At 38.3% G+C, this 23737-nt stretch overlaps 1 protein-coding gene across 2 annotated transcripts; it reads right to left on the reverse strand.

Moving 5' to 3' along the window:
• Nucleotides 1–8759: 8759 nt before the first annotated feature.
• nmi (N-myc (and STAT) interactor) lies at nt 8760–21528 on the reverse strand. 2 transcript variants are annotated; one of them, XM_086267306.1, is made up of 9 exons: nt 21325–21528; nt 21166–21228; nt 19494–19652; nt 19280–19396; nt 18542–18713; nt 17634–17740; nt 16357–16543; nt 16118–16221; nt 8760–9705 (listed from the first exon to the last, which is right to left on the reverse strand). In XM_086267306.1, exons 1-9 carry the CDS (start codon nt 21361–21363, stop codon nt 9496–9498), a joined length of 1158 nt encoding a protein of 385 aa, XP_086123432.1. In that variant the 5' UTR covers nt 21364–21528; the 3' UTR covers nt 8760–9495. The 2 variants fall into 2 exon arrangements, with proteins under 2 accessions (XP_086123432.1, XP_086123431.1); XM_086267305.1 differs by having other exon boundaries at nt 21166–21231; nt 21325–21527.
• Between the last annotated feature and the right edge of the window lie 2209 nt (nt 21529–23737).

Here is a 23737-nt window from a genome sequence, read left to right on the forward strand (position 1 = left end):
CAGAACACCACTGGGACATTATGTTTCACTCCATCTGACTGTGCAGGAGCTCAGTGTTGGGTATGGTAAATGGTCTGTTTCATATTTAGTGCTTTTAGACTCTTCCTGGTTGTTGATGAGACTTTGCAGAAAGCAGCTTCACCTCTGATCACACACACACACACACACACACACACACACACACTCAACTCCACTCACTCACCTGGAGGATCAACACTCAGGCTAATGATGCTGATGGGGTTATTGCTCTGGGGATTTAGCAGGTGAGCTAAATCATGTGTAACATGTGAATTTCCTGAGTGTGGCATTAATAAAGTCTGTGTCTATGTCAAAGCTGACGTTTAAATTCCTTTTTAAATTTACCAACATTTCTGATTTGCGGTTAAGACTGTGACATGTTTTCACCATTTGAAAGCCAGAAGAGTGATCACTCTTGAAGCCTGGTTGCTGCAGAATACTAGGACTACTAGTACTAGTTCTAGTACTACTGCTACTCCACAAAGCACATTGTTCAGGAATTTCACAAATTTGCTTACGTCTAATGTGTTGGCTTACAGGTAAACTTGTTTTGCAGATGGATAGGATGAAAACTTCCAGCATCACATAATGTTTTCCGATCAGTAGGTTTGGAGTAAAAAAGAACTGGACATATATTTGTCTTCTTTGGGCTACTTTTATGTGAAGCAAAGTTAACTTATTTAGAACTGTGATCAAGGATAACACATAAACCCTTGCAAATGTGATGGTAAAAGAGTCTAACATCTAGGTGTTACATGGTGTTGCAGGTGATAAAGATCCATAAACTACTTCCATTTGTTTAGAGGTGATTGCCAGTTTTGTTGGGATTTTTAGAGATACAGAGATCCTGTTCTGCTTTACTTTAAAAAAAAAAGGATTTTCAGAGCTGTTGATATATTAATCAGTGTTCATAGAAACATGGATCAACCATGTTTTGACAGTGAGAGTGTTACATTGTGACAGTTTCCATAAAAGTCTGCAAATTCTCTGAACAGGTAGCCATGAAGCAGCCATTTTTTTTTAAGATTAATTAAACTTAATATTATTTGTATGGCCATATCACAACAACAGCATAGCCTTAAACCAGGTTTGGAGTAAAGAGAACTGGACATATAGTTTCTTTTTTTGGGTTACTTTGAAGTGAAGAAAGTTAACTTGTTTAGAACTGTGATCAAGGATAACACGTAAAACGTTGAACGTTTCAATATAAAAAGTGTACAAACTCCAGAAAAGTGGCAACTGAGGTGGCAAAATTGCAGGCAATTTTCACTTAAGTAGAAGTACAGCTGCTAGTGTCAAAAACACTCGAGTAAAAGCTTGATAAAGTATCGGGTCAGAAATGTGCTCAAATTGAGGAAGTCAAAGTAGTAACCTAACTGAACCTTGTGCTATAATAAAAAAATAAAATAATATTAGTAGATAGGACTACAAACTTAGTCTGGTGGTAAAAGGCACAAAGGCCTCAGGGGGACATTTGGCAGCCAGGGTTAGAGCTCAGACAGCTGGAGCCTGGGGGTTGGGGCTAACAACACTGACTGGTAAAAGAATCTAACATCCAAGTGTTACATGGTGTTGCAGGTGACAAAAAGCCATAAACCACTGTTTAGAGGTTGTTGTGGAAGTTTTCCATTTAATAAAGCCTGCAGACAAGCGATGAGCGGTAGCTAACATTCTTTAATCAAGACAAAGAACAGAAATCGAGCTTGGTGAGGGACTGCCATCGCTGGGGCAGAGGGTGAGCAGAGTCTCTCACTGAGCCTAGCATGGCTCTCAGTTTTGTCTTTCCCGTAAAGAAAGTTTCACACTGCCTTGCTATCTTTTACAGTGGAGAAAAGACAAAAAGACTCTTCCTGTGGAGTTGTCTGCTTCCCCCCAACTTCCTTACCAGACCCCACTATCTGTTAAACTGTTTAAATGGAGTGTGAGGCAGACATGCTAAAACAGTGACCTAAAAGCATTACCAATAAACAATGGGATCAATACATAAATGAAAGAAATGCAGCTGATAAAAAAGCCATAAACTACTTTCATTTGTTTAGTGGTGATTGCCAGTTTAGTTGGGTTTTTTTGAGACACAGAGAGTGAGAGATCCTGTCCTACATTACTTTAAAAAAGAAGATATTTTCAGAGCTGTTGATATATGAAGCTCTGAGCATTGAGTGTTGCATTGTGAGAGTTTCAGTAAAAAGCCTGCAAATTATTGCATTTATACTGGAGAGCAAAGAAAAATTAAATTCTACTTGTACTATGGAAAATCAGTTTCATAAAAGCTACATAAACAGAGCTGAAGAAGACTGCGTTTGTAAAACTAGCGGTAACGTGTGAGAACTATAAGTTATAAGACTGTTTCTGCTATCGATACAATTTGTGTTGTTAATCCTAAATGATTCACGGTGACAACATCATAAGAACAAGGTCATTTTACTCCACACACACACACATTTGGAAAATCACATAGTTTGACCATAAAAATTCCCAGAATAATTAGTATTTGAGATTGCTGAAGCAACATCACTAAAGAAAAATATCCTTGCATGTCACTTTCGTTTAAAAATATAAAAAATGTGAAGTTTTTTTTTTGTAAAACATAAAAACAACAAAACTTAAGACCTTAAGAATCTCCTTATGAATTTTGTGAATATCTAGATCATTGGTGTTTGGATTTGAGGGTCAACAGGGCGAACACTGAGGCTGGGTATTAGAAATACAACATGGCAACATGAGACATGTTAACTCTGAGAACACTAACATCTAGATTAAGGTGTGAGAGGTAAATACATAACAGAAGCTAAAAAGGAGTTGCTTGTCTCTAGATTATTTTCAATTTATTTTAACTAAACTGATTTGAACACGTTTGATGCATTATACAAAAAAAGGTTCATGATATAGTTCACATGATCTAAGCAAGAGTGACTCGGAATCTCAAATGTTAAAGTACACTTACTGATTGTACTTTTACTACATGAGCTAATGTAGATGCTCTAAAAGCACGCTGGCTGAAAAAGAACCACACGTTTGGAGAAAACTGTGCTGTAACTTCTCATACTGTGAAGTTTTCTGACAAAAGTGAATTGAAAACTTATGCTGTACAGCTTACTAAGGGGTCCTTTGCTGGGCCATGTGCAATTACACAAAAGAACAAGTTAAATTTCACCATAACACTGACTGGAGAAAAGCCAAATTGGGATTCTAATTGACATTACAACTGAAATCAGTGCTGTGATAGTTAGTTTAAGATCACAACCTGATTTAAAACACAGTCTAACATCAACATTCTTGCCCCTGAAAATAGGTCAGGATGGCCGAAAAATGTACTTTAAAAATGAGATTTTCTTTTTGTTTCATTGGAACAGTAAAGTACCATTACAAAGAAATGAGTACACCTTTGTAGATATCACTGATATGGAGTTTTTCATGTTTTACATACAGACTTTCTCATTTAAACCATGGTGACTTAAAAGTTTAGCAGCAAGACACTTGTTTCCTTTGTTCCATCAAACATTTCTTTCAACCATCTGTGTTTATCAGAGCGATATGTGACTAATTTTTTATTGAATCACCAGAAAGTACACAAATACAAGATTAAATATTTTATTTATTTATCAAAGATACATAATTACACATTGATACAATGAATAAGGTGTCTATAAAAATTACACATGGTGTAAGAAAAACATTATAACATACAAATAAGTGTTTTAAGATAATCTGACATACTTTAAAAGCATAAGAATAAAAGTTTTTTTTTTAAAAAAAAAATCATGTTCTTTGATGATCACATTACATGTATCACATTTTTTAAAGCATAACGTAGGGTGTTCACAAAAACAGTTTTATGATTACTTTTTCCACAGTGCTTGTATGCCTCTTGCAAAACTATGTACTTATCACCATATGACATAATAACTCACGATTATGCAAGACCAGCCATGAAATGTCCGTCGCTTCATTACAATCATTTGTCCCCGCTGCTGCCCTCAGACCCAGTCTGTGGGGTAAAATTGCTTTTTTGGTGGTTCATAAAAAATATCTCAAAAAGCGATGTTAGTGAGGGGACCAGAAACACTGGGTTGCAGAGCAGTTGGTAAGGACTTGTATATTTCTGGAGAGTCTGCAAAAGCTGTCTTGCTCGTGCTCCTGATTGGATATGTGGAGCCCGGCTCTGATATCTCACTGGTGGCAGCTAAAGGTAGGCATGCCTTGGAGGCGGAGTTGGTCTCGGGCGCAATCTTTCAAACGAGCCTCACGGCATTTCAGGCAACCTCAGGCCGGAAACAACATCCGGTCACTCGCGGTCAAAATCCACGCAGAGCTGGTGTTTCGCAGGGATCAGGTTAACACATCTGGGTCTAAAAATATAAAGAAAAACAAAAAGAGTTTTAAAACACGCAAACTAGCAAAATATCAAAGGAGCATAACATAACAATAACAAGATGATATGAGATACCCGATGAGGCCATGATAGGTGATGTAGACATGTAATGTATAAACTTTTACGGGAGTTAAAAGTGGAGCTTATATATATTTTAAAGTGTATTGTACGTGGGATAGGCTCCAGCGCACCGCGCGAGCCTGAGAAAAGGATAAGTGGAGGCGAATGGATGGATGGATGGTGTATTGTACCTGTTACAAACCATTGTGATATTTATTTATTTTTTTAAATGAAAGGATTGACAGAATGGTAAAAAGGAAAATGCAAAAATGTAGTTAGAGAGGAAGATTAACACTTACCGAGTGATATGCACATAGGGCACGCGAAGGTAGTTGCTGTTGAAATCGGCCGCTCCCTATGCGAACTCGCAAGCAGTCTGAGCGGCGCCAGTTGTTGATACGTCTGAAGTCAGATGTCTTCTGGGGGTTCGAAGATAGTCTTAACCTCAGCGGGAGATCGTAAAATCAGACCTGGAGCCGATTGGCTAACCGGGGTGCGAAGGGAGCCGTGCGATTTGTTATGTGATTGGCAGGGGGGCGAAGTGAGGGGGAGTTGGTCTCTGGGGGGAATTTTCAAACGAGGTAAGCAGCGCATTCGGGACCAGAGCGGGGAGCGAACAAGCAGGAAAAAATTGTGCTCTGGAAGCTGTTGCGGGTCGGTGCGATTAAGAGCGAGGTAGAACTTAGACTCTGCGTAGAATTTTAGAGGTAGCTAGCAAGAGGCAAGTTTTTGAAGAAAAAAGAGTAAGGAGCTTTCCCAATGTTTTTGGATTATAGCGCTTTTTTTTGGGGAATAGAGGGGTAGCTAACAAGTTATTCTAGGGGTTTTGGAGAAATCGCGGAGAAATTTTTAAAAAGAGTTTTGGCTTTGTTTGGCTGAGCATGAAGGGAGCCGCGGGGCGCTGAATTTGAGAAAAAAGACTAAGGATTTTTTCAGGATTTTCCCTGTTATCGAATATAAGGTTTTGGGAATAGAGGGGGTACCCTAACAAGTTATTGTAGGGTTTTGGAGAAATAGCGGAGGGTTTTTTAAGGAGTTTTCCCTGCTTATGTATCTAAGGAGGGTTAGGGGATCGCGAATTTTTTCTGAGTATGAGTTTTATTCTAAATCTACAAATGCATATAAATCTAAATAAAGTTTTCCCCCAAGGCATGCAGCATGTGTTTGTGGCCATACTGAACGTTACAAAAGCACAAGTTTAACTAAACAATTTTAATATGGTTTAATACATTTTTAAACACATGAGCACGGAGCCCGAGAGAGCACGGTCCGGAGACACGGGCGCGCCCCCGCGCGCCCAGACACACAGCCTCGGGCGCGCGCGGGCGCGCGCACACACACTGACCCGCCACCAGATGGCGTTTTTTGAGCATAAAAAAATAAATAAATTTTTTAATTGCTTAAAGAAATAAAAGAATGCTAATTTGATATATAAGAAACTTTCTAAATAATCAATTATATTTTTATGAATATCATATTTTTATGAATATCATATTTTATGAATATCATATTTTTATTATTTAATTACTTCCTACTTCCGGACTTCCGGAGCTAATTTAATTAGGGGATAATTTAATTAGGGGTCATAAATCAATTAAGGGGGTCATAAATCACTGCGTTTGACGAAAGGGGTATAATATCACTCTCTCACGTGAAAGACCAACACAAAGTGGTGCACACGTGAGAAGTGGAACCAAAATCATACATGATTCCAAACAGTTTTTACAAATAAATAACTGAAAAGTGGGGTGTGGTAATTGTTCAGCCCCATGAGTCAATACTTTGTTGAACCACCTTTTGCTGCAATTCCAGCTGCCAGTCTTTTAGGGTCTGTCTCTACCAGCTTTGCACATCTACAGACTGAAATCTTTGCTCATTCTTCTTTGCAAAACAGCTCCAGCTCAGTCAGATTAGATGGACAGCGTTTGTGAACAGCAGTTTTCAGATCTTGCCACAGATTCTTGATTGGATTTAGACACCAGACAAGTCAAGGATAAAGATATTGAGACATTTAAAGCAGGCTTAGGCTAAAAAAAGATTTCCCAAGCCTTGAACATCCCACGGAGCACTGTTCAAGCAATCATTCAGAAATGGAAGGAGTATGGCACAACTGTAAACCTACCAAGACAAGGCCGTCCACCTAAACTCACAGGCCCAACAAGGAGAGCGCTGATCAGAAATGCAGCCAAGAGGCCCATGGTGACTCTGGACGAGCTGCAGAGATCTACAGCTCAGGTGGGGGAATCTGTCCATAGGACAACTATTAGTCGTGCACTGCACAAAGTTGGTCTTTATGGAAGAGTGGCAAGAAGAAAGCCGTTGTTAACAAAAAACCATAAGAAGTCCCGTTTGCAGTTTGCCACAAGCCATGTGGGGGACACAGCAAACATGTGGAAGAAGCTGCTCTGGTCAGATGAGACCAACATGGAACTTTTTGGCCAAAATGCAAAACGCTATGTGTGGCAGAAAACTAACACAGCACATCAATATCTTTATCCTTGACTTGTCTGGTGTCTAAATCCAATCGAGAATCTGTGGCAAGATCTGAAAACTGCTGTTCACAAACGCTGTCCATCTAATCTGACTGAGCTGGAGCTGTTTTGCAAAGAAGAATGGGCAAAGATTTCAGTCTGTAGATGTGCAAAGCTGGTAGAGACAGACCCTAAAAGACTGGCAGCTGTAATTGCAGCAAAAGCTGGTTCTACAAAGTAAAAGTATTTGTAAAAAATGTTTTGAATCATGTCTGATTTTCGTTCCACTTCTCACGTGTGCACCACTTTGTGTTGGTCTTTCACGTGGAATTCCAATAAAATTGATTTATGTTTGTGGCTGTAATGTGACAAAATGTGGAAAAGTTCAAGGGGGGCGAATACTTTTGCAAGCCGCTGTATGTCTCCAACATTTCTTACTACTGTTCACTGTATTCCAACCATTTTCCTTTTCGTTAACCAACTCCTTCTCTAGTGGATCACTACCTCATCCACTGCTCTCCTCTGGTAAACAATCAGAAGTTAAATTCTCGTGATTCCTAATGGCTTTCATAGCTGTATAGCTGTTGCTCGAAATCCACCCCTAAATATTCCTAGAGCCTGGGCTTATTTGAGCCAGTCCCAGCTGTTACTGGGTGACAAGGGCTAAGTATGTCAATTTCCAAATATTTCAAGATTCAAGGTTCTTTATTTGTCACATGCATGGTTATACAGATATAACACGCAGTGTAATGGGACCTGATACACTCCTCGACTGTGCAAAAAAGAGAGGGGCATGATTCAACACACGGATGGCCTGAGGATAAAAGCTCCTCTTGAGCCTCTCTGTCCTTGCCCGGATGGTGTGGAACCTTCTGCCTGATTGCAGAAGTTGGAGCAGTTAGTTGCCAGGATGGGACGGGTCCTTCAGTACCTGCGCTGCTCTAGTCCAGCACCTCCTGGCGTAAATGTCCTGAAGTGGGGGGAGAGCAGTGGCGAGAGGACACACCCCTGTGGTGCTCCTGTGTTGATGGTGATGCTGTTAGAGACGCATCTACCCACCCTCACCACCTGAGTTCTGCCAGTGAGGAAGTCCAACACCCATGCACACAGACGGCTGTTGACTCCCAGATCCCTGAGCTTTGTGAACAGTCTGCAGGGCACTATCGTGTTAAACGCTGAACTGTAATCAACAAACAGCATTCTCACATAGTTACCCTGTTTCTGGGTTCAAAGTATATGACCATATAACTTTGGGGACAGTAGTTTCTCATAAAAATGTTATGAAAGGTTCCCAGAAAGTTGATTCTGTTTTTCTGCACAGTTTACTGTTTTCTTTTGTTTGAGTCATCGTAGACCTACACGAGGTTTTATGAGTTTATGTGTAATGAAATGTGATATATGAATAAAATTAACATTTACTCACAATGAACCTAGTCCATGCACGATCTTGGAATGTGGGAGGAAGACAGAAGCCTACTAATAAGAAGGTTGGTCTGCATGTCAGATATCCATGGACAAGATACTAACCCCAAGTTGCTTCCAAAGCATCCACTGGAATATAAATGTGCATGAATGTTGGAAAGAGCTTAGAAAGACGTTCTTGTATGAATGGGTGAATGACTTTGAGTGGTCAGTTAAAGCTCTATATGAGAAGCGGTCCATTTACCATTTACAGAGGGAACAGTGGTGTGAGGCAACAACTAATAATGTGCTAATGATCATGCTGCCCAGCCAGGAGCCACAATAAAACAACATGTGACTCTGGCAGCAGTGCTAACACTGTGGTTACCAATGCAGCTGCCACAACATAACAAATATAACTCATGTTACTCTTTCAGGATTCATTAACTTTATTAAGCACAGCATAGAAGACAGTTGAGGTACTAGTTCAAATTGCGAGGATTTTCTTTTTACACAGGATGACGGTGTGTCTGAAAGCTTCCTTTGCAGGTTTATAGAGCTAAAAAGGGCAAGCCAACTAGCTCAGAGATAGCTGTAATAAAACTGCAGTTCTCACCTCTCAAGTGGTAATTTACCAACAGAAAATATCATGTCATCCAGCACATTACACGTTTGTCTTCTGACATCCCAGATTTACAGTTAGTTACATTAACTAAAGGAAATACAATTCTCTGACTAAAATAAGTGATTAGATAATGAGATGTGAGGCTTTCAGCCTACTATCAGCCTACTACCCATCCCAGTGTTTACATGTTCTTATAAGAACAAAGACAGTACTGTCTTTGTGTAGGTTGTCATTAATTTTACTGACTGACTGCATAAAATATCACACAGGTTCTTTTTCAAGTGATATTCAGAATTTCTTGGATTTATCTTTTAACATAACTCAAACACCCCCAACTTTACCACATGGAAGATTGTAATCAAATGTATTAAATGCACAGAGATAAAGTATCGTCCCGATTAACCCAGCAGGAGAGCAAATAAATGAAATCTCTACAATGTATCACTTCAGGTTGAGCAAGACATTTGGAAATGATTAGAAATATACTTTAATACAGGTGGAGCTCGTCTTACATGTCATATATGTATTAGAGGACAGTTCATGGTGGTTCACAGACTGTCGTCCTTCTCCTCTGTGCTCTCACAGAGAAAGGCCTGCAGGACTTTCGGTTTAGCGATGTACTTGATGCTCTCTATTTCACCACCACTGTTGCTGGGCTTCTGAAAATGGATTTCCAGATGGTCCTGGAGGTCTTCCTCATCAACCATGTCCTGAATGTCATCCAGGAGGATGGTTCGCTTCGGACAGCCGCAAAAGGTCTGAAATAAATCATAAAAATTTGCTTTATTGTTGCTCTGCAAACTTTTAACAACTTTTACAACAACACACACAAGTTTTAGAACAACTTGTGTGTGGGGGTGGGGGGTGTCGTTAAGACTTAGTCATGTAGGCGCGTGTGTATTTGAACACATAAGAAAGCCCGCTAACACTGTTTTTCTACAGACTTAGTAATTGCAAAAAAATTTAAAAATGCAAATACTGACACTTACATGTTATAATATAATATTTCTATAATTATATGTTTGTTACAAGTTGTGAAATAATTACATATTTTTGTCAGAGAATAATTATTTTACTATAGCCATAATAATTATGTATTATGAATGTTTTAAGTCATAATACACAATGACTATGTAACAAAAAAAGGCTTTTAAATTTAAAGAAGACTTGCAACTGCCAGTGTTAGTCCTCACTGTCATAGTTGACACACCCATAGTATCAATTTCAAAATCCTACGCCACCCTGTTCTCAAGTTATGGCATTTCAGAAAACTTGATCTCTGACCTTGACTTGATGTCTCGGTCACTAAGATTTAAACTTGGTAGCCGCACCTGTGGTGTGCGTAACACCCCATCAGCTCTCAATACAACTTAAAAATCCTCAAAAAACAAATACTAAGATAGCTTGAAGTAAAATATAACTATTTTTTCTAGAAGTATTCTTGTTTAATCTGAAGGCAACTGAATGCAAAGTTTTATACCAGTTAAGCATTTTTAGTGCTAAAGTGAAATAACTATCTTTCATTAAACTTGCATGGATGCATTTACATAATTGCAAAAAGACACAGCCTCCCTAAATGTAGAGGTTTTATTGGTTAATGTTAATATTAAAATAAACAGGAAAAATTTCTCCATATGTCTCTGTTGGTGAAATTTTAAGAAATTAGTTTCATGACATGTTGTGGATTCTGACGACTAGGCTAAGTAAAAGAAAGGAATTATCCAGCAGCAATGGCTATTTTGTTAATTGTGTGGATGCCTTAATAGGCATCCACACTATTGAGATCCTGTTTCTCTTTCTTCTTTATTATTATTCCGGGTGTTTCCGTACACTTTTTGCCGTGGATCTACTTCCACAATTTTTGTGCTATTTTCACCGTTCAAACTCTAAACTGTTCTGCTCTTTCTGCTAATGCCGGCTATGACTTTTGGTGTTTATTACTATTATACTTTTTAAAATATTACACTTTTTTCCTTTAATTTGTCCCATTGAAATGAATGGGAAACTTCCACAATTCTGCTAAAACTTTCTTGTCTTTGAAACTTAACTACTGCCTCATACTTTCACCTAGAAACTCCATTCAAACTTTAAAATGTTCTCAAATGATTTGGCTATTCCTGTATGATTCAGCTTTTTCAGATCTTCTACCGTTTTAATCGTATCCCTCTTTGAGTTTTCAGTTGCAAAATTGTGATTTTTCAGAAAATACATGCGTTGCTATGGTTGCTATGCAATTAACTCAGAGGGGACAGTGAAACTGTTTGAATTTTCTCTTCATGTCCAAACAACTTCTTGCTACTCGCTCAATTTCCACTCAAGCCCCACAAATTATACATCAAAACGTAGGTATTTTTGCTGGCTTTCAGAAAATGTCACTATCATTGTTGTGGGACTCATAGATATTTTGCAAATCTCCTCAGAGTAACACAAAGTCAGAAAACTCTCCATATAAACTCAATGGAGAGTTTGTTCAAAATCACCGCTGGATTTCTCTAATGAGAGGCATTTTCAAATTGTCATATCTCCTTAACGAAGCGAAGTTAAGACATGAGGCTTGTCCCCGTATATGTTCAGACACTCCTGACGCTCACAATTCAAGAATTTCTTTCTCACCTATTACCGTTCTGAAATGAGTTGGACTTGTTTGAGGGTAGGAAATTTGTCCCTCGCTCAGATTTCATCAGATTTCAATCTCTGGAAATGAACCACTTTTTTCTCTCATCATATCTTTTTGATGGATTTCCACAGAGCCCTGAAAATTTCCATGACTGTTCACCAAAGCCTGCTGTTTCTTACGGTGAAAGAATGATTTTGATGCTCCATATAGATTTAGAGTTACCAAAGGTTGTTTGAGTGCAAGTCAAGGCAGTTTTTGCTTCGCCTCTACTCAGTTACAGTGTATTACAAGTCATATATCTTTAAGAATTTATGTTTTATCTCTGAATTATGAAGACCTGAAGATTCCCCCATCTCTTCTGAATAAAACGATGCCTGAATGACCATTCTAGCCTCTACAGTTAGGAAATTATGGCCATTTGTTCGAGGGGAATCCTGAATGTCAGAAATACACTGAAGAAAACTCACACCTCTCTCTGTGTCTGTGTGTGTAAGGGCTGACTACAGCAGGTGCAGCTAATTTAACTGACCTACATATACCAAGCCCAGACTCTCCACAGCTCCTGTTCCCTTTACTGTCTGTGTATGTGTGTCTGTGTATCAATATTTCTCCTATGTTTAGGTATTACTCCTCAATCATAGTATTTCTGCTAAAGCAAAGTACTTCTACTACATCTAAGTACTTTTGCCAAATCATAGTATTTCTGCTAAATCATAGTATTTCTGCCAATTCATAGTATTTTTGCAAAATCATGGTATTTGTGCAAAATCATGGTTTTGGGGCCAAATATTTCTGTTATTTTATAATATATGTGCTGAATATATTATATGTGCCAAATCATAGTATTTATCCCAAATTATAGTATTTATGCCAAATTACAGTATTTCTGCTAAAACGCAGAAATAGTACCTTTTAGCAGGAATTTCTACCAAAAGATAGTACTTCTGCTAAATCAGAGTATTTCTGCTAAACCAGAGTATTCCTGCCAAATCATAGTATTTGTACTGAAACATGGTACTTCTGCCCAATCATAGTATTTATACCCAATCATAGTATTTCTGCTAAATCATAGCATTTGTGCCAAATCATGGTATTTGTGCAAAAACATAGTATGTCTGCAAAACCATAGTATATCTCTTATGTTATAGTATTACTACTAAGGCATAGTATTTCTGCCAAATCATAGTATGTGTGCCAAATCGCAGTATTTATACCAAATCACAGTATTTGTGGTAAAACATAGTATTTCTGCCATATTGTGGTATTTGTGCAAGAACATTGAACTGTTATGTTATAGTATTACTACTAAGTCATAGTATTTCTGCGTTGTTATAGTATTTGTGCTAAAACGTAGTATCTCTGCCAAGTCATAGAATTACTGCAATTTCATAGTTTTTTTTAGGAAATCTGTTATGTTATAGTATTACTACTAAGTCATAGTATTTCTGCCAAATCATAGTATTTGTGCCAAAGCATCGTATTTGTATGGAGTCATAGTATTTCTTCTAAATCATAGTATTTCAATCAAATCTCAGTAGTTGTTGTTAAAACGCAGTATTATTGCCAAATCATAGTATTTGAACCCAATCATAGTATTTCTGCTAAATCACAGCATTTGTGCCAAATCATGGTATTTGTGCAAAAACATAGTATGTCTGCAAAACCATAGTATATCTCTTATGTTATAGTATTACTACTAAGGCATAGTATTTATGCCAAATCATAGTATTTATGCCAAATTACAGTATTTCTGCTAAAACGCAGAAATACTACCTTTTAGCAGGAATTTCTACCAAAAGATAGTACGTCTGCTAAATCAGAGTATTTCTGCCAAATCATAGTATTTGTACTAAATCATAGTACTTGTGCCAAATCATAGTATTTGTACCCAATCATAGTATTTTTGCCATGTCATCATATTTGTGCTGAATCATGGCATTTTTGCCAAATCGTGGTATTTGTGCCCAAATAATAATTATGTTATGTTATAGTATTACTACTAAGTTTTAGAATATCTGTTATGTTATAGTGTATCTGCGGAATATAGTATATGTGCCAAATCATAGTATTTATACCAAATCACAGTATTTGTGCTAAAACATAGTATTTCTGCCATATTGTGGTATTTGTGCAAGAACATTGAACTGTTATGTTATAGTATTACTACTAAGTCATAGTATTTCTGCGTTGTTATAGTATTTGTGCTAAAACGTAGTATCTCTGCCAAGTCATAGAATTACTGCAATTTCATAGTTTTTTTAGGAAATCTGTTATGTTATAGTATTACTACTCAGTCATAGTATTTCTGCCAAATCATAGTATTTGTGTGAATTTGAATACTGTATTATCACTGTATTATGTAGTGGCTAAGTAGGGGCTGTTTACTAAGTGCATCAGTGTAAATAGGTCATCTCTTGTGTTGGAGTGCCCTCTTGTGGCGCCTTTTGGGTAGTGCCTTAGTAAACGGGAACCCTGTAAAAAGTGGTATCAGACTGATTTGTAGTGGAGGAATTTGTTGCCAGTTTTCTTAATCTTTAATCTGTATGCATGTTGTAATGCATACCCTGTTCTTAATCATAGAAACCACACCATATCACCTCTCCACATCCTCCTACTGTATGCCATACCTCCCTGTACCATCCATCTGACCGCAATAAACTCCACCTGTGGTAATCTAATCCCTGGATGTCAGCCTCTCCTTCTGACCGAGGATAGTTACTATTGCAGCACCACCCAGCATTAAACTGACGTACACCATTCTGTACAATAGTATTTGTGCTAAAAAGTAGTATTTCTGCCAAATCATAGTATTACTGCTATTTCATACTATTTAAGCGAAATTACAGTGTTTCTGCAAAAACACTGCATTTCTGCTAAATCATAGTATTTCTGTAAACTTATAGTACTTGTACTCAATTATAGTATTTGTGACAAAGTGTAGTATTTGTTCCAAAACATAGTATTACTGGTAAATCATAGTATTTGAGCCAAATCAGAGTATTTGTGCTAAAACATAGTATTTCTTCCAAATCATAGTATAACTGCACAATAAAGGTTCTTGAGCCACATCAGTGTTTGTGCCAAATCTTAGTATTTCTTCTAAATCCTAGTAATTCTGCTCAATGATAGAATTTCTGCTATGCTGTAGTACTTTTTTCCTAGATTGTAGTACTTCTGCTAAGTCAAAGTATTTCATGTAAATCATAGTATTTCTACCAAGTCCCAGTGTTTCTACTAAATCATAAATAATGTTTTAGCACAAATTGTAGGATTTGGCAGAATATTCTGTGTTCCAGCACAAATGCTATGATTTGGCAGGAAAAAAAATATTATTTAGTTTAAATGCTAAGTTTTAGCAGAAATACTATGTTTAAACTTTAAAATATTCTGCTATTTCTGCTGATGTTTGTTATGACTTTTGACCATTTGAATGGAACACATTATCAATGGCCTCACTGATTTTGCATGCTGGACTGAGTTGTGTTTTAGCTCAGTGAGATAAGCGTCCGTTCTCAGACTGGGAGGCCTGGGTTCAAATCCCGCTTATGGCAACATTTCTTTCAGTCAACAGTTAAACTTTGTTAACTCTTTTCAACACAAATTTAAGCTTTTTCACCCCTTTTCAACACAATTTTCGTTTTTTTCACCACTTTTCAGCACAAATACCAGCTTTTTCAGCTGTTTTCAGCAAAAACCTCTTTTCAGCACAAATTCTGCTCATTCAACTCTTTTCAGCAAAATTTTCAGTTTTTTCTGCTGTTTTCAGAAAAAAACTCTTTTCAGCAAAATTCTTCTGATTGAACTCTTTTCAGAAGAAATTCTGCTGATTGAACTCTTTTCAGCAAAATTTTCAGAGTTTTCACCTCTTTTCTGCCCAAATTCTGCTTATTCACCTCTTCTGAAACATTTTCAGCCTTTCCACCTCTTATCAGCACAATTCTCAGCAGCTTCTGCTCATTTCAGCACAATTGTCAATCTCTCCACCTCTTCTTTGTGAGAATGACTTTGGCTCAGTGAGCTAAATAGCTGCCCTTAGACCAGGAGGGCCAGGTTTGAATCCTGCTCAGGGCAACCTTTTTTTTCAACTTTTTCAGCTTTTTTCTGCAGACATCTTCAGCGTTAAGGCATCCACACAGCATTTTCGCAGGAAATGCAAATTTTTCTAGTTGAATTAGTGATTCCCATTAGTAGCATGACCTTTAAAGGTATGTGGGGTTTGGTAAGTATAGTTTTCTGAGTCATAAATACATTTTTTTTTTATATTTTGTATTTTGAAAAATAAAGAGGTTTGAAAGCGTCAGCTTGGGAATTAAAGGTAAACTGCCAGTGTGGGGCCTCTCTGCGTGGGCCCCTGTGTGCTCCAACAGTCCAAAGGCATGCACTGGTGACTCCAAAGAGACTCCCGGTCTAAAATGTGAGCATGAATGTTGCCTGTGTCTCTGTGTCAGTCCTGCAACAGACTGGCAGCCTGTCCAGTTAAATTTTGTACAAGTGATAAATTGTGCTTTTAACTAAGTTAACAAAGTGCTTTTAGTCTCAGTGCTGTAACTTACCTGAAATCTGCGCAGCTGGTATTCGTAAATAGGTCCAACCTGCACCTTTACCTCAGTGTCCAGCTCGACGTCGTACCTTCCCCTCAGGACAAGGCTCTCAGTAACTGCACACAAATGCACATACATTTGAGCATTAACATACTTAGCTTGGCTACAACTATTGTAATGATACAGAATAACTTAGAACAACTAACTAAGAATAATGTGTAATGTCGCACAATTATCTTATAGAGTTTTACCTCCAGGTTGGAGAAATGTGACACACCCAGTCCCAGTGTTCTTGTCATACTCCACTTTCTCCACCTCTCCTCCTCCTCTACTGGGCCTGGAGAAACTAATTTCCAGTCGGTCTTTCATTCTCTCTTCTGGCATGACATCAGGGACGTTGGAAACTTTCAGCTCCTTTCTGGAAACGTCAAGGTGGACCTACATCGGTGTGAACACACACTGTTTACAGGGTGTTGATCATTACAAAACAACACTCAGTGTAACATAGTCCCCCAGCAGTCTACACCTATTGCAGCATAACTAAAGTAGGAGTCAGGGTCACCTGGTCCAGCCCTAACGATATGCTTTATCCAAAAGGAAAGTTTTAAGCCTAATCTTAAAAGTAGAGATAGTGTCTGTCTCACAAATCCAAAGTGGGAGCTGAAGGCTCTGCCTCCCATTCTTCTTTTAAATGTCCTAGGAACTACAAATACACCAGCAGACTGAGAGCAAAGTGATGTACTTTGGTATATGGTACTATGAGGTCTTTAAGATAAGTTGGGGCCTGATTATTCAAGGGTTTGTGAGGATTTTAAAATTATATATATATATAAATATAAAAAAATTATAAGTGGAAGAAAGCGGTCCTATATATCTGTTTGCTGACCTCATGCTTTGAGTTTATTATTTTTGTTTTATTAATTATTATATTTACTGTATAGTATGTTCTTTATGTTGTCACTTAGGTTTTCATATTCCAGCTTCATTTTCCATTTTCTGGATATTAGGTTGTAGTTCTAGTTGTTGTTTGTCCCAGGAGGTCATTTTTCCTGCTCTTTTGTGTTCTCCGTGTCAAGTTTACGTTCCTGTGTTCCTTGTTTAGTTACTTCCTGTTTTAATTTGTTAATTCTGACCCTGCCGCACACACACACACACACACACACACACACACACACACAGAAGGCCATATTTTCCATGGGAATGACTCAGGATGGATCTAGTTCTGTATTGTTAGGGTCTTAACTAAAGCCAAAAAACTTTGGCTTTAGTTAAGAAGTATTTTTAGGAAAGTATTCTCTGTGTGTCATCACAGCAATAAGTAACCCTGGAGAGGTGTACTGTCTCACTCCTACTCTGTGGACAGATTTGAATGACCTGACAGTGTTACAACTGTACAAACTATAGACAGGAAACTAGAGACACAGTCAACATAAAAAATAAGGCTCTAGTTGCTTTTTCATTTTGAAACATGAGGCTTCATTTTCTAACTGAAGCATAAAAAACCCGATGATACTGTTGCAGCATCTACCTCAAACTTCACAGCAGGATCCATGGTGATTCTTCTCGGCTTCACGTCCAAACTGCTGTTCTCACAGGACACAGAGCACTTGGCAATTTTCAGGATCTGGCGAGCCACTGCACACCAAGAATATGACAAAAAGATGTGTATCATTTGCAGTTGTACTGAGAACTCCATGTTGTAAGGTCTGAGTCATGATCGGGTTCATTTTGACATGCTAAGCAGGTTGATCACAGAATAATCTGTCTATAGACACACTATGATAGGCTGACATTGTCTCTTTATTCTTGTCTCTCAAGTGTTTGATTTTATTATAGCTGTTGTTGCAGAGATTTTTGATCTGATCTTTTTATGCTGACATGATGTACGTTAAACTAAAGAGATGAACATTCGTGTGGCAGTTTCAGATACGGTCCCAATCAAACGTTTAAGACCACTTGGAAAATGGCATAAAAATCATAATTTGCATGGTTGGATCTTCACAAGGTTCCAATTAGAGCTACAGCATGCCACAAGAAGCCATGGGAGTGAGACAAAACATTTTCTTGAGCATGAAATGTACTGAAAATAACGCTTAAAGTGAAACAGGCTGTTTTACAGCTGATCCAAAGTTTACGACCACACCTCCAAAAAACGCGTCTGTCTGTCTTCATTTAAATTGCTTTTTTCAGGTGATATTAAAAATAAGAAATCATAATTTCATATTTAATATCTGAAATTGAAATGCTGTTTTTTCACTTGAGCATTTAACTGTCTTGTATGTGTCTTTTTCCAAGTGACAGTGCAAACTGTCATTGTATAAATATCTTACACAGCAAAGCATGGAAAACCATGAGGACTCCTTATTTTTGGTTTTTATTAACATTAACATAAGTAAGAATGAACCATATAGAGTACTGAAGTCAAATGACGTCTACCTTTCTCCTCCTCAAAGGTGATGAGAGCCTGTCCTCCCTGCAGAAGCACAGCAGCTCTCTGGCTGATGGTAAACACTCCTCTGATTGGCTGACTGTCCTCGTCACCCTCTTCCCTTGTCTCTTTATTCGGAGAAATAAATTTCACCTCTGTGTCTGGGATCTGGGCGTAGATCTGGACAGATGGGACAATACAGAGTTACAGGCCGTTATCTGTTTCAATGTGTATACAGCTGTGGTCAGGTGTTTGTGTCCGCTGATCAGGAACATGAATGTCACAGTTTTATTTGGGGCCGTGAACTGCCTTTCACAGGGTGGAATGACTGTAGAGCATAGCTCTTGAAGGAATTTTAAAAACAGGGATTGGATGCACAAGTTTGAATTGAATCCACACACACTCAAAAGAATATATACGAGCCTGTACGTCTATGCAGTATCTCACAAAAGTGAGTACACCCCTCACATTTATGTAAATATTTTGTAATATAGTTTCATGGGACAACACTGAAGATATGACACTTTGATACAATGTAACAGTCTACAGCCTGTATAACAGTGTAAATTTGCTGCCATCTCAAAATAACTCATCAACATGCAACTTGCTAAGAGACATCTGGATATGTTTGGTGATGTATTTATAATGTGTGGAAATCCCATAATTACCATCACATTAATGCCCGTGATTAGTGTACGTAAAAATGTGAGCAGATGGACAGATCTGAAAGTGTTCCTGGTTTTTACCTTGAATTTCTGCTTTAACTTGCGGGACTCTGTCTTCTTAGCCTCCAGTTCATCCTGACATCTCTTCAGTTTCTCCAGCAAATCTTGATTGTATCTAGTCAGCTTCTGGATTTCATCCTATGGAAAAGAATAAAGTGGAATATTTGGTGAGAGTTATGTACTCTCAGTTTCTCTGAGTGTAGTGTAGATGTTACACAGATGACAATAAGTGTACCTGAACTGTTCTCATGCTTTCATTAAATTCATCCTGGGTCTTCTGTTGGTTTTTGACACAAGCGTTCATCTCCTGCTGTGCATTTGTCTTGGCATCATCTTCCGTCAGCTTTTCCAGTATCAGCCTGGCTTTCACATCATCCGCTTTTTCGAATCTAGCCTTTAAGAGCAATAGGTGGTGTTCAGAGAGAATACAACTGGAGCTGTGGGCAGTCTACAAAGAGACTACAAGCTGCTCAAATAAAATTATTCTCTCACTGACAGATATTTAAACATGGCCAAATATACTCAAGTCATTCTGAATGATATAATACCACTGCTGATAAGTAAGAAAAGTACAGAACTGGAAGAGAAACAAAGCTTTACTTAGTTTTTGTCTTTATGGTAAATGGTAAATGGCCTGTATTTGTATAGCGCTTTACTAGTCCCTAAGGACCCCAAAGCGCTTTACATATCCAGTCATCCACCCATTCACGCACACATTCACACACTGGTGATGGCAGCTACATTGTAACTACAGCCACCCTGGGGCGCACTGACAGAGGCGAGGCTGCCGGACACTGGCGCCACCGGGCCCTCTGACCACCACCAGTAGACAAACACGGGTGAAGTGTCTTGCCCAAGGACACAACGACCGAGACTGTCCAAGCCAGGGCTCGAACCGGCAACCTTCCGATTACAAGGCGAGGAAAAAATGGAAGAACTGAAGCATTTATATCAATTTGATATAAATTTAAAAGAGAAATCCTAAACAATGTTGTGCACTTGACTCACTGATGAAACTCAGTATTCGTGCTGCATCCCCCTGGTGTTGTATGCCTGTATTTTAGTTGACATTAACCTTATGTACCTTTATTTATTTCTATATAAACAGGTTCCTGAGCAATCACTAATCAAGATCTGTACTGATCATTGCAATTGTGTAGGTTTCACAAGATAATGGTTCTGCCCTTCACAAACTATGACCAATCTTTCCCCCAAACAAAAGACAAAAAGACTGTTTATTCATTTTTGGTTGTGCTCACTTCACCTGCGCCTCGTTTGCTAAAGTGTGAGCCATCAAAATAGTTTTTAGTTGAGCAAATATAGACCTACAGCTACACCCTATGGAATGTTGCCTGAGCCCATTCCGTCTGACTTTCACTTGCTGAAATGAGCTGCTTTATGGTTTCTCCCTGTTTACTGCAAACTGCATCTTCTGTGCAACCAAATATAAGTAACCATTTAACTTTAAGCTCAAATGCGTAAATAAAATGTATCCAATGATGTCTCAATGCTAATAAATGTATATCAATGGAAATAATGACATCTATTATAATATGGGCATTTAGATAGATTCTCTCAGGCTTTTCAGTCTAGTACGTTTATTTGTAGAACATACTTAGTTCCGGACTTGCATTCACGTTGCAGGATTGCATCTCGACTTAAATAAGAGATCTGAGAACTGTAATTACTATTTAAATCACTCAGATCACTCACAGTACTCAGTAAACAAACCACCTTCTTCTATAAACGGAGGATGAAGACATTTCCGGCTGAGCAGTTGTCAGCTTTCTGCGTTTTCTCATAAATTTATTCTGACGGTCGTGAACTTATTTTACTATTGAACTAAAACGCTGCGCGACTTCACACCTGAAAATGGAAAATGTAGTTCAGCATTAGTTCCGGCCTACCTTCCATTCCTCCAACTCTCGCCTGGCCTCCTTTAGTTCACCGTCTTTATCCAGGCCTCCTTCCTTCTGCCAAGAAAGAAAGACATCGTTAACTGTGGAGCACTTGTTTCTTCTTAGACGGGCTAAAACAAGCAAACAGACGAACAGATTATTACTCACCTTATCATTTAGCGATCGACTGCCGAAGACCTCAGCCATGATCTGATTGACAGAAAAGAAACAGATATGAAAACTTCACTTAGTAGCTACGATCCAAAAATCAGCCAGCTGTGGCTGCACTGCCTCTTTTCTGTCGAAGTCAGAAAAAACAAAGTGCCCCTGTTGTGCGGCAAACAGCTCCAAATCAAAAGTGAAAGTTACAGCCTGGTGTGACGAGCTTCCTGTATGGAAGACCAACTGCGACACAAGTTCACAGTTAAACAAATAAATTAATAAAAACGGCTCGTGTGTGTGAGAAGCTACTGATTCTTTAGATAAAGGACAAAACATGTTCGCCAGATAACACGCAATTTTGTGGCTAAAAATTTGTATAAAAGTTTTAACCCAATTAATTATACAAACAAATAAAAGCAATGTTTTTACAAAAAACCCAAAACGATTTTACTCATTTTTTGTACATGTATTTTATTTTAAATATGTTACCAATATGTTACCTAAAGAATCCATAGACGGGGGAACATGGAATGAAAGAAGAGAAACATGAAAACAGAAAAGGGAAACAAGACACAAGGACACACATGCACACATAAACACAAACGCACAGGGGGGGACACAGAGGTCAAAGACTATGGCATTATTTTTGTGTCACTATTCTGAGCGCACATTAAAAAAAATTGAGCACACGTAAAAAGAAATTGCGAGTACAAGTGTTGCATTTTGAGGAGAAATTTATTCCTGAGCAAGGAAAATCTAAATTTGAGTGAACAAAATTCATTGCTGCATACAAAAAATGTATTTCAGTGTTTGCTATTATCCATATACACACACAATAGCAGCCCCTCTCGCTCAGTTTTTGCATTTGCTCTTGCTCAGATCTCTGCGGACCTGCTCGCAATGTGTTGCTCACGCTCTCAACATCTCTGCCCCTGCACGCTCAACTCTATCTGTACAGTGTTATATTTGTGCCACAAAACCAAAAAATCACAGACTTGGATGAAAAAATTCTCATTGGCTGTTTTGGTCACCATCAGCTCACTGGCTACTGTAGCCAAACCCAGGCAAACATCCCAGTATGCATTTCGTCCAAAGCTCAAACGAGGCGGAGGAACGCAGAGTGGCGGTGTCTGAAATATTACTCTTTCTGGATGACAAAATACTTGTAAGACATATTCAGGCTAGAAAGCAGGCAATATAAGAATATAAGAAATTCAAAACAGACGAGACTTAAGACTACTGATGAACCTAAAACATAAACATACTACAAATTAACACCGAAACACAAGAAACTCAGAATGCTGGGTCAACATGACCCAGAACCATGACTCTCAGGTGACAGTATAATGAGGCTCATTAAGAGAAGGCCGAGGGTTTGCAGCAAAAACAAAGCAAAGGGTGGCTACTCTCAGGAGTCTAAAATATAAGACATTGTTAGAGTTATTTATCAATTTTTTGATAAAAAACAACAAATTTATATTTGTATCACTGGCTGTTATGGGGAGACCCTGGAAACTGTTCAGCTGTTCACATAGCCTTTCTTTTATTCTGCTCGTGCTTCACACATGTGCTGCTTCTGCAGCTCCAGGCTGCACTTTACAGCAAAATTTCTTCTGGTAAAGCTCACGTCTGCTTCTCTGCTGCCACACAGGAGGAACAATGTTGACGGTTTTTTTTCAGAAGTAAATATGTTACAGAAGTAACAACAAATAAGAAGTCAATAAGCTCATCTGTTACTGCTCAGAGTGGCACAGTCTAAAGAAGTCAGTTTCCTGGATGGTTATGTGTAAGCAGCTACTTTGTAACACACATTGGAAGTTACTGTGAAAGCAATGGAAGGAAAACTGAAAAGATAGCAAGTCAAATGCAGCAGTTCAGTTCAGCTTTAGTGGTGTCTTTACACACTACAGGTGAGTAAGTCATGGTCAAAGTCAAAGACAGCTCAGTTCATTTCATGAAGATCGCAGTATTACTATCATAATCAGTGGAGCTTGCCTCAAAACCCTCATTATGAAGACTGAGAGAAAACTTTTAGGACAGAGTTTTGGCACTGTGCTCCCAACTTTGAGACATCTACACAAAGTGCTGACTACACACTTTTTCTTATTACACTTATTATTCCAGGTGGTGTACCTGCTGCTTTAGGCAGTGCCATTTTTCCATGAAACAGAGTCATCTGTGCTGAGTTAATGTTTTTGATACTACTGCTTTGATTTTTATAGGTGCATGTGTAAAAGAAACAATACCCCACCTTTCATTATTATTTTTGCTGTGGATTGTGAAGACCAATATAGACAATCCAATCACTTAAACACTGGAATCAAAAGTGTAATTAAATAAATATTAGATTGATATATAAATATCTTATTTAAAGATTACTGTCATATAGATGAGAGGAAGCGAGAAAAACAGACTGGTG

This window comes from Aulonocara sp. 'chitande type north' Nkhata Bay, linkage group LG16 (genome assembly GCF_057382095.1).
Source record: "Aulonocara sp. 'chitande type north' Nkhata Bay isolate Kocher_YH1m ecotype deep benthic linkage group LG16, A_spYH_male_GT1.1, whole genome shotgun sequence".
In the NCBI taxonomy this organism is placed as follows: Eukaryota; Metazoa; Chordata; class Actinopteri; order Cichliformes; family Cichlidae; genus Aulonocara; species Aulonocara sp. 'chitande type north' Nkhata Bay.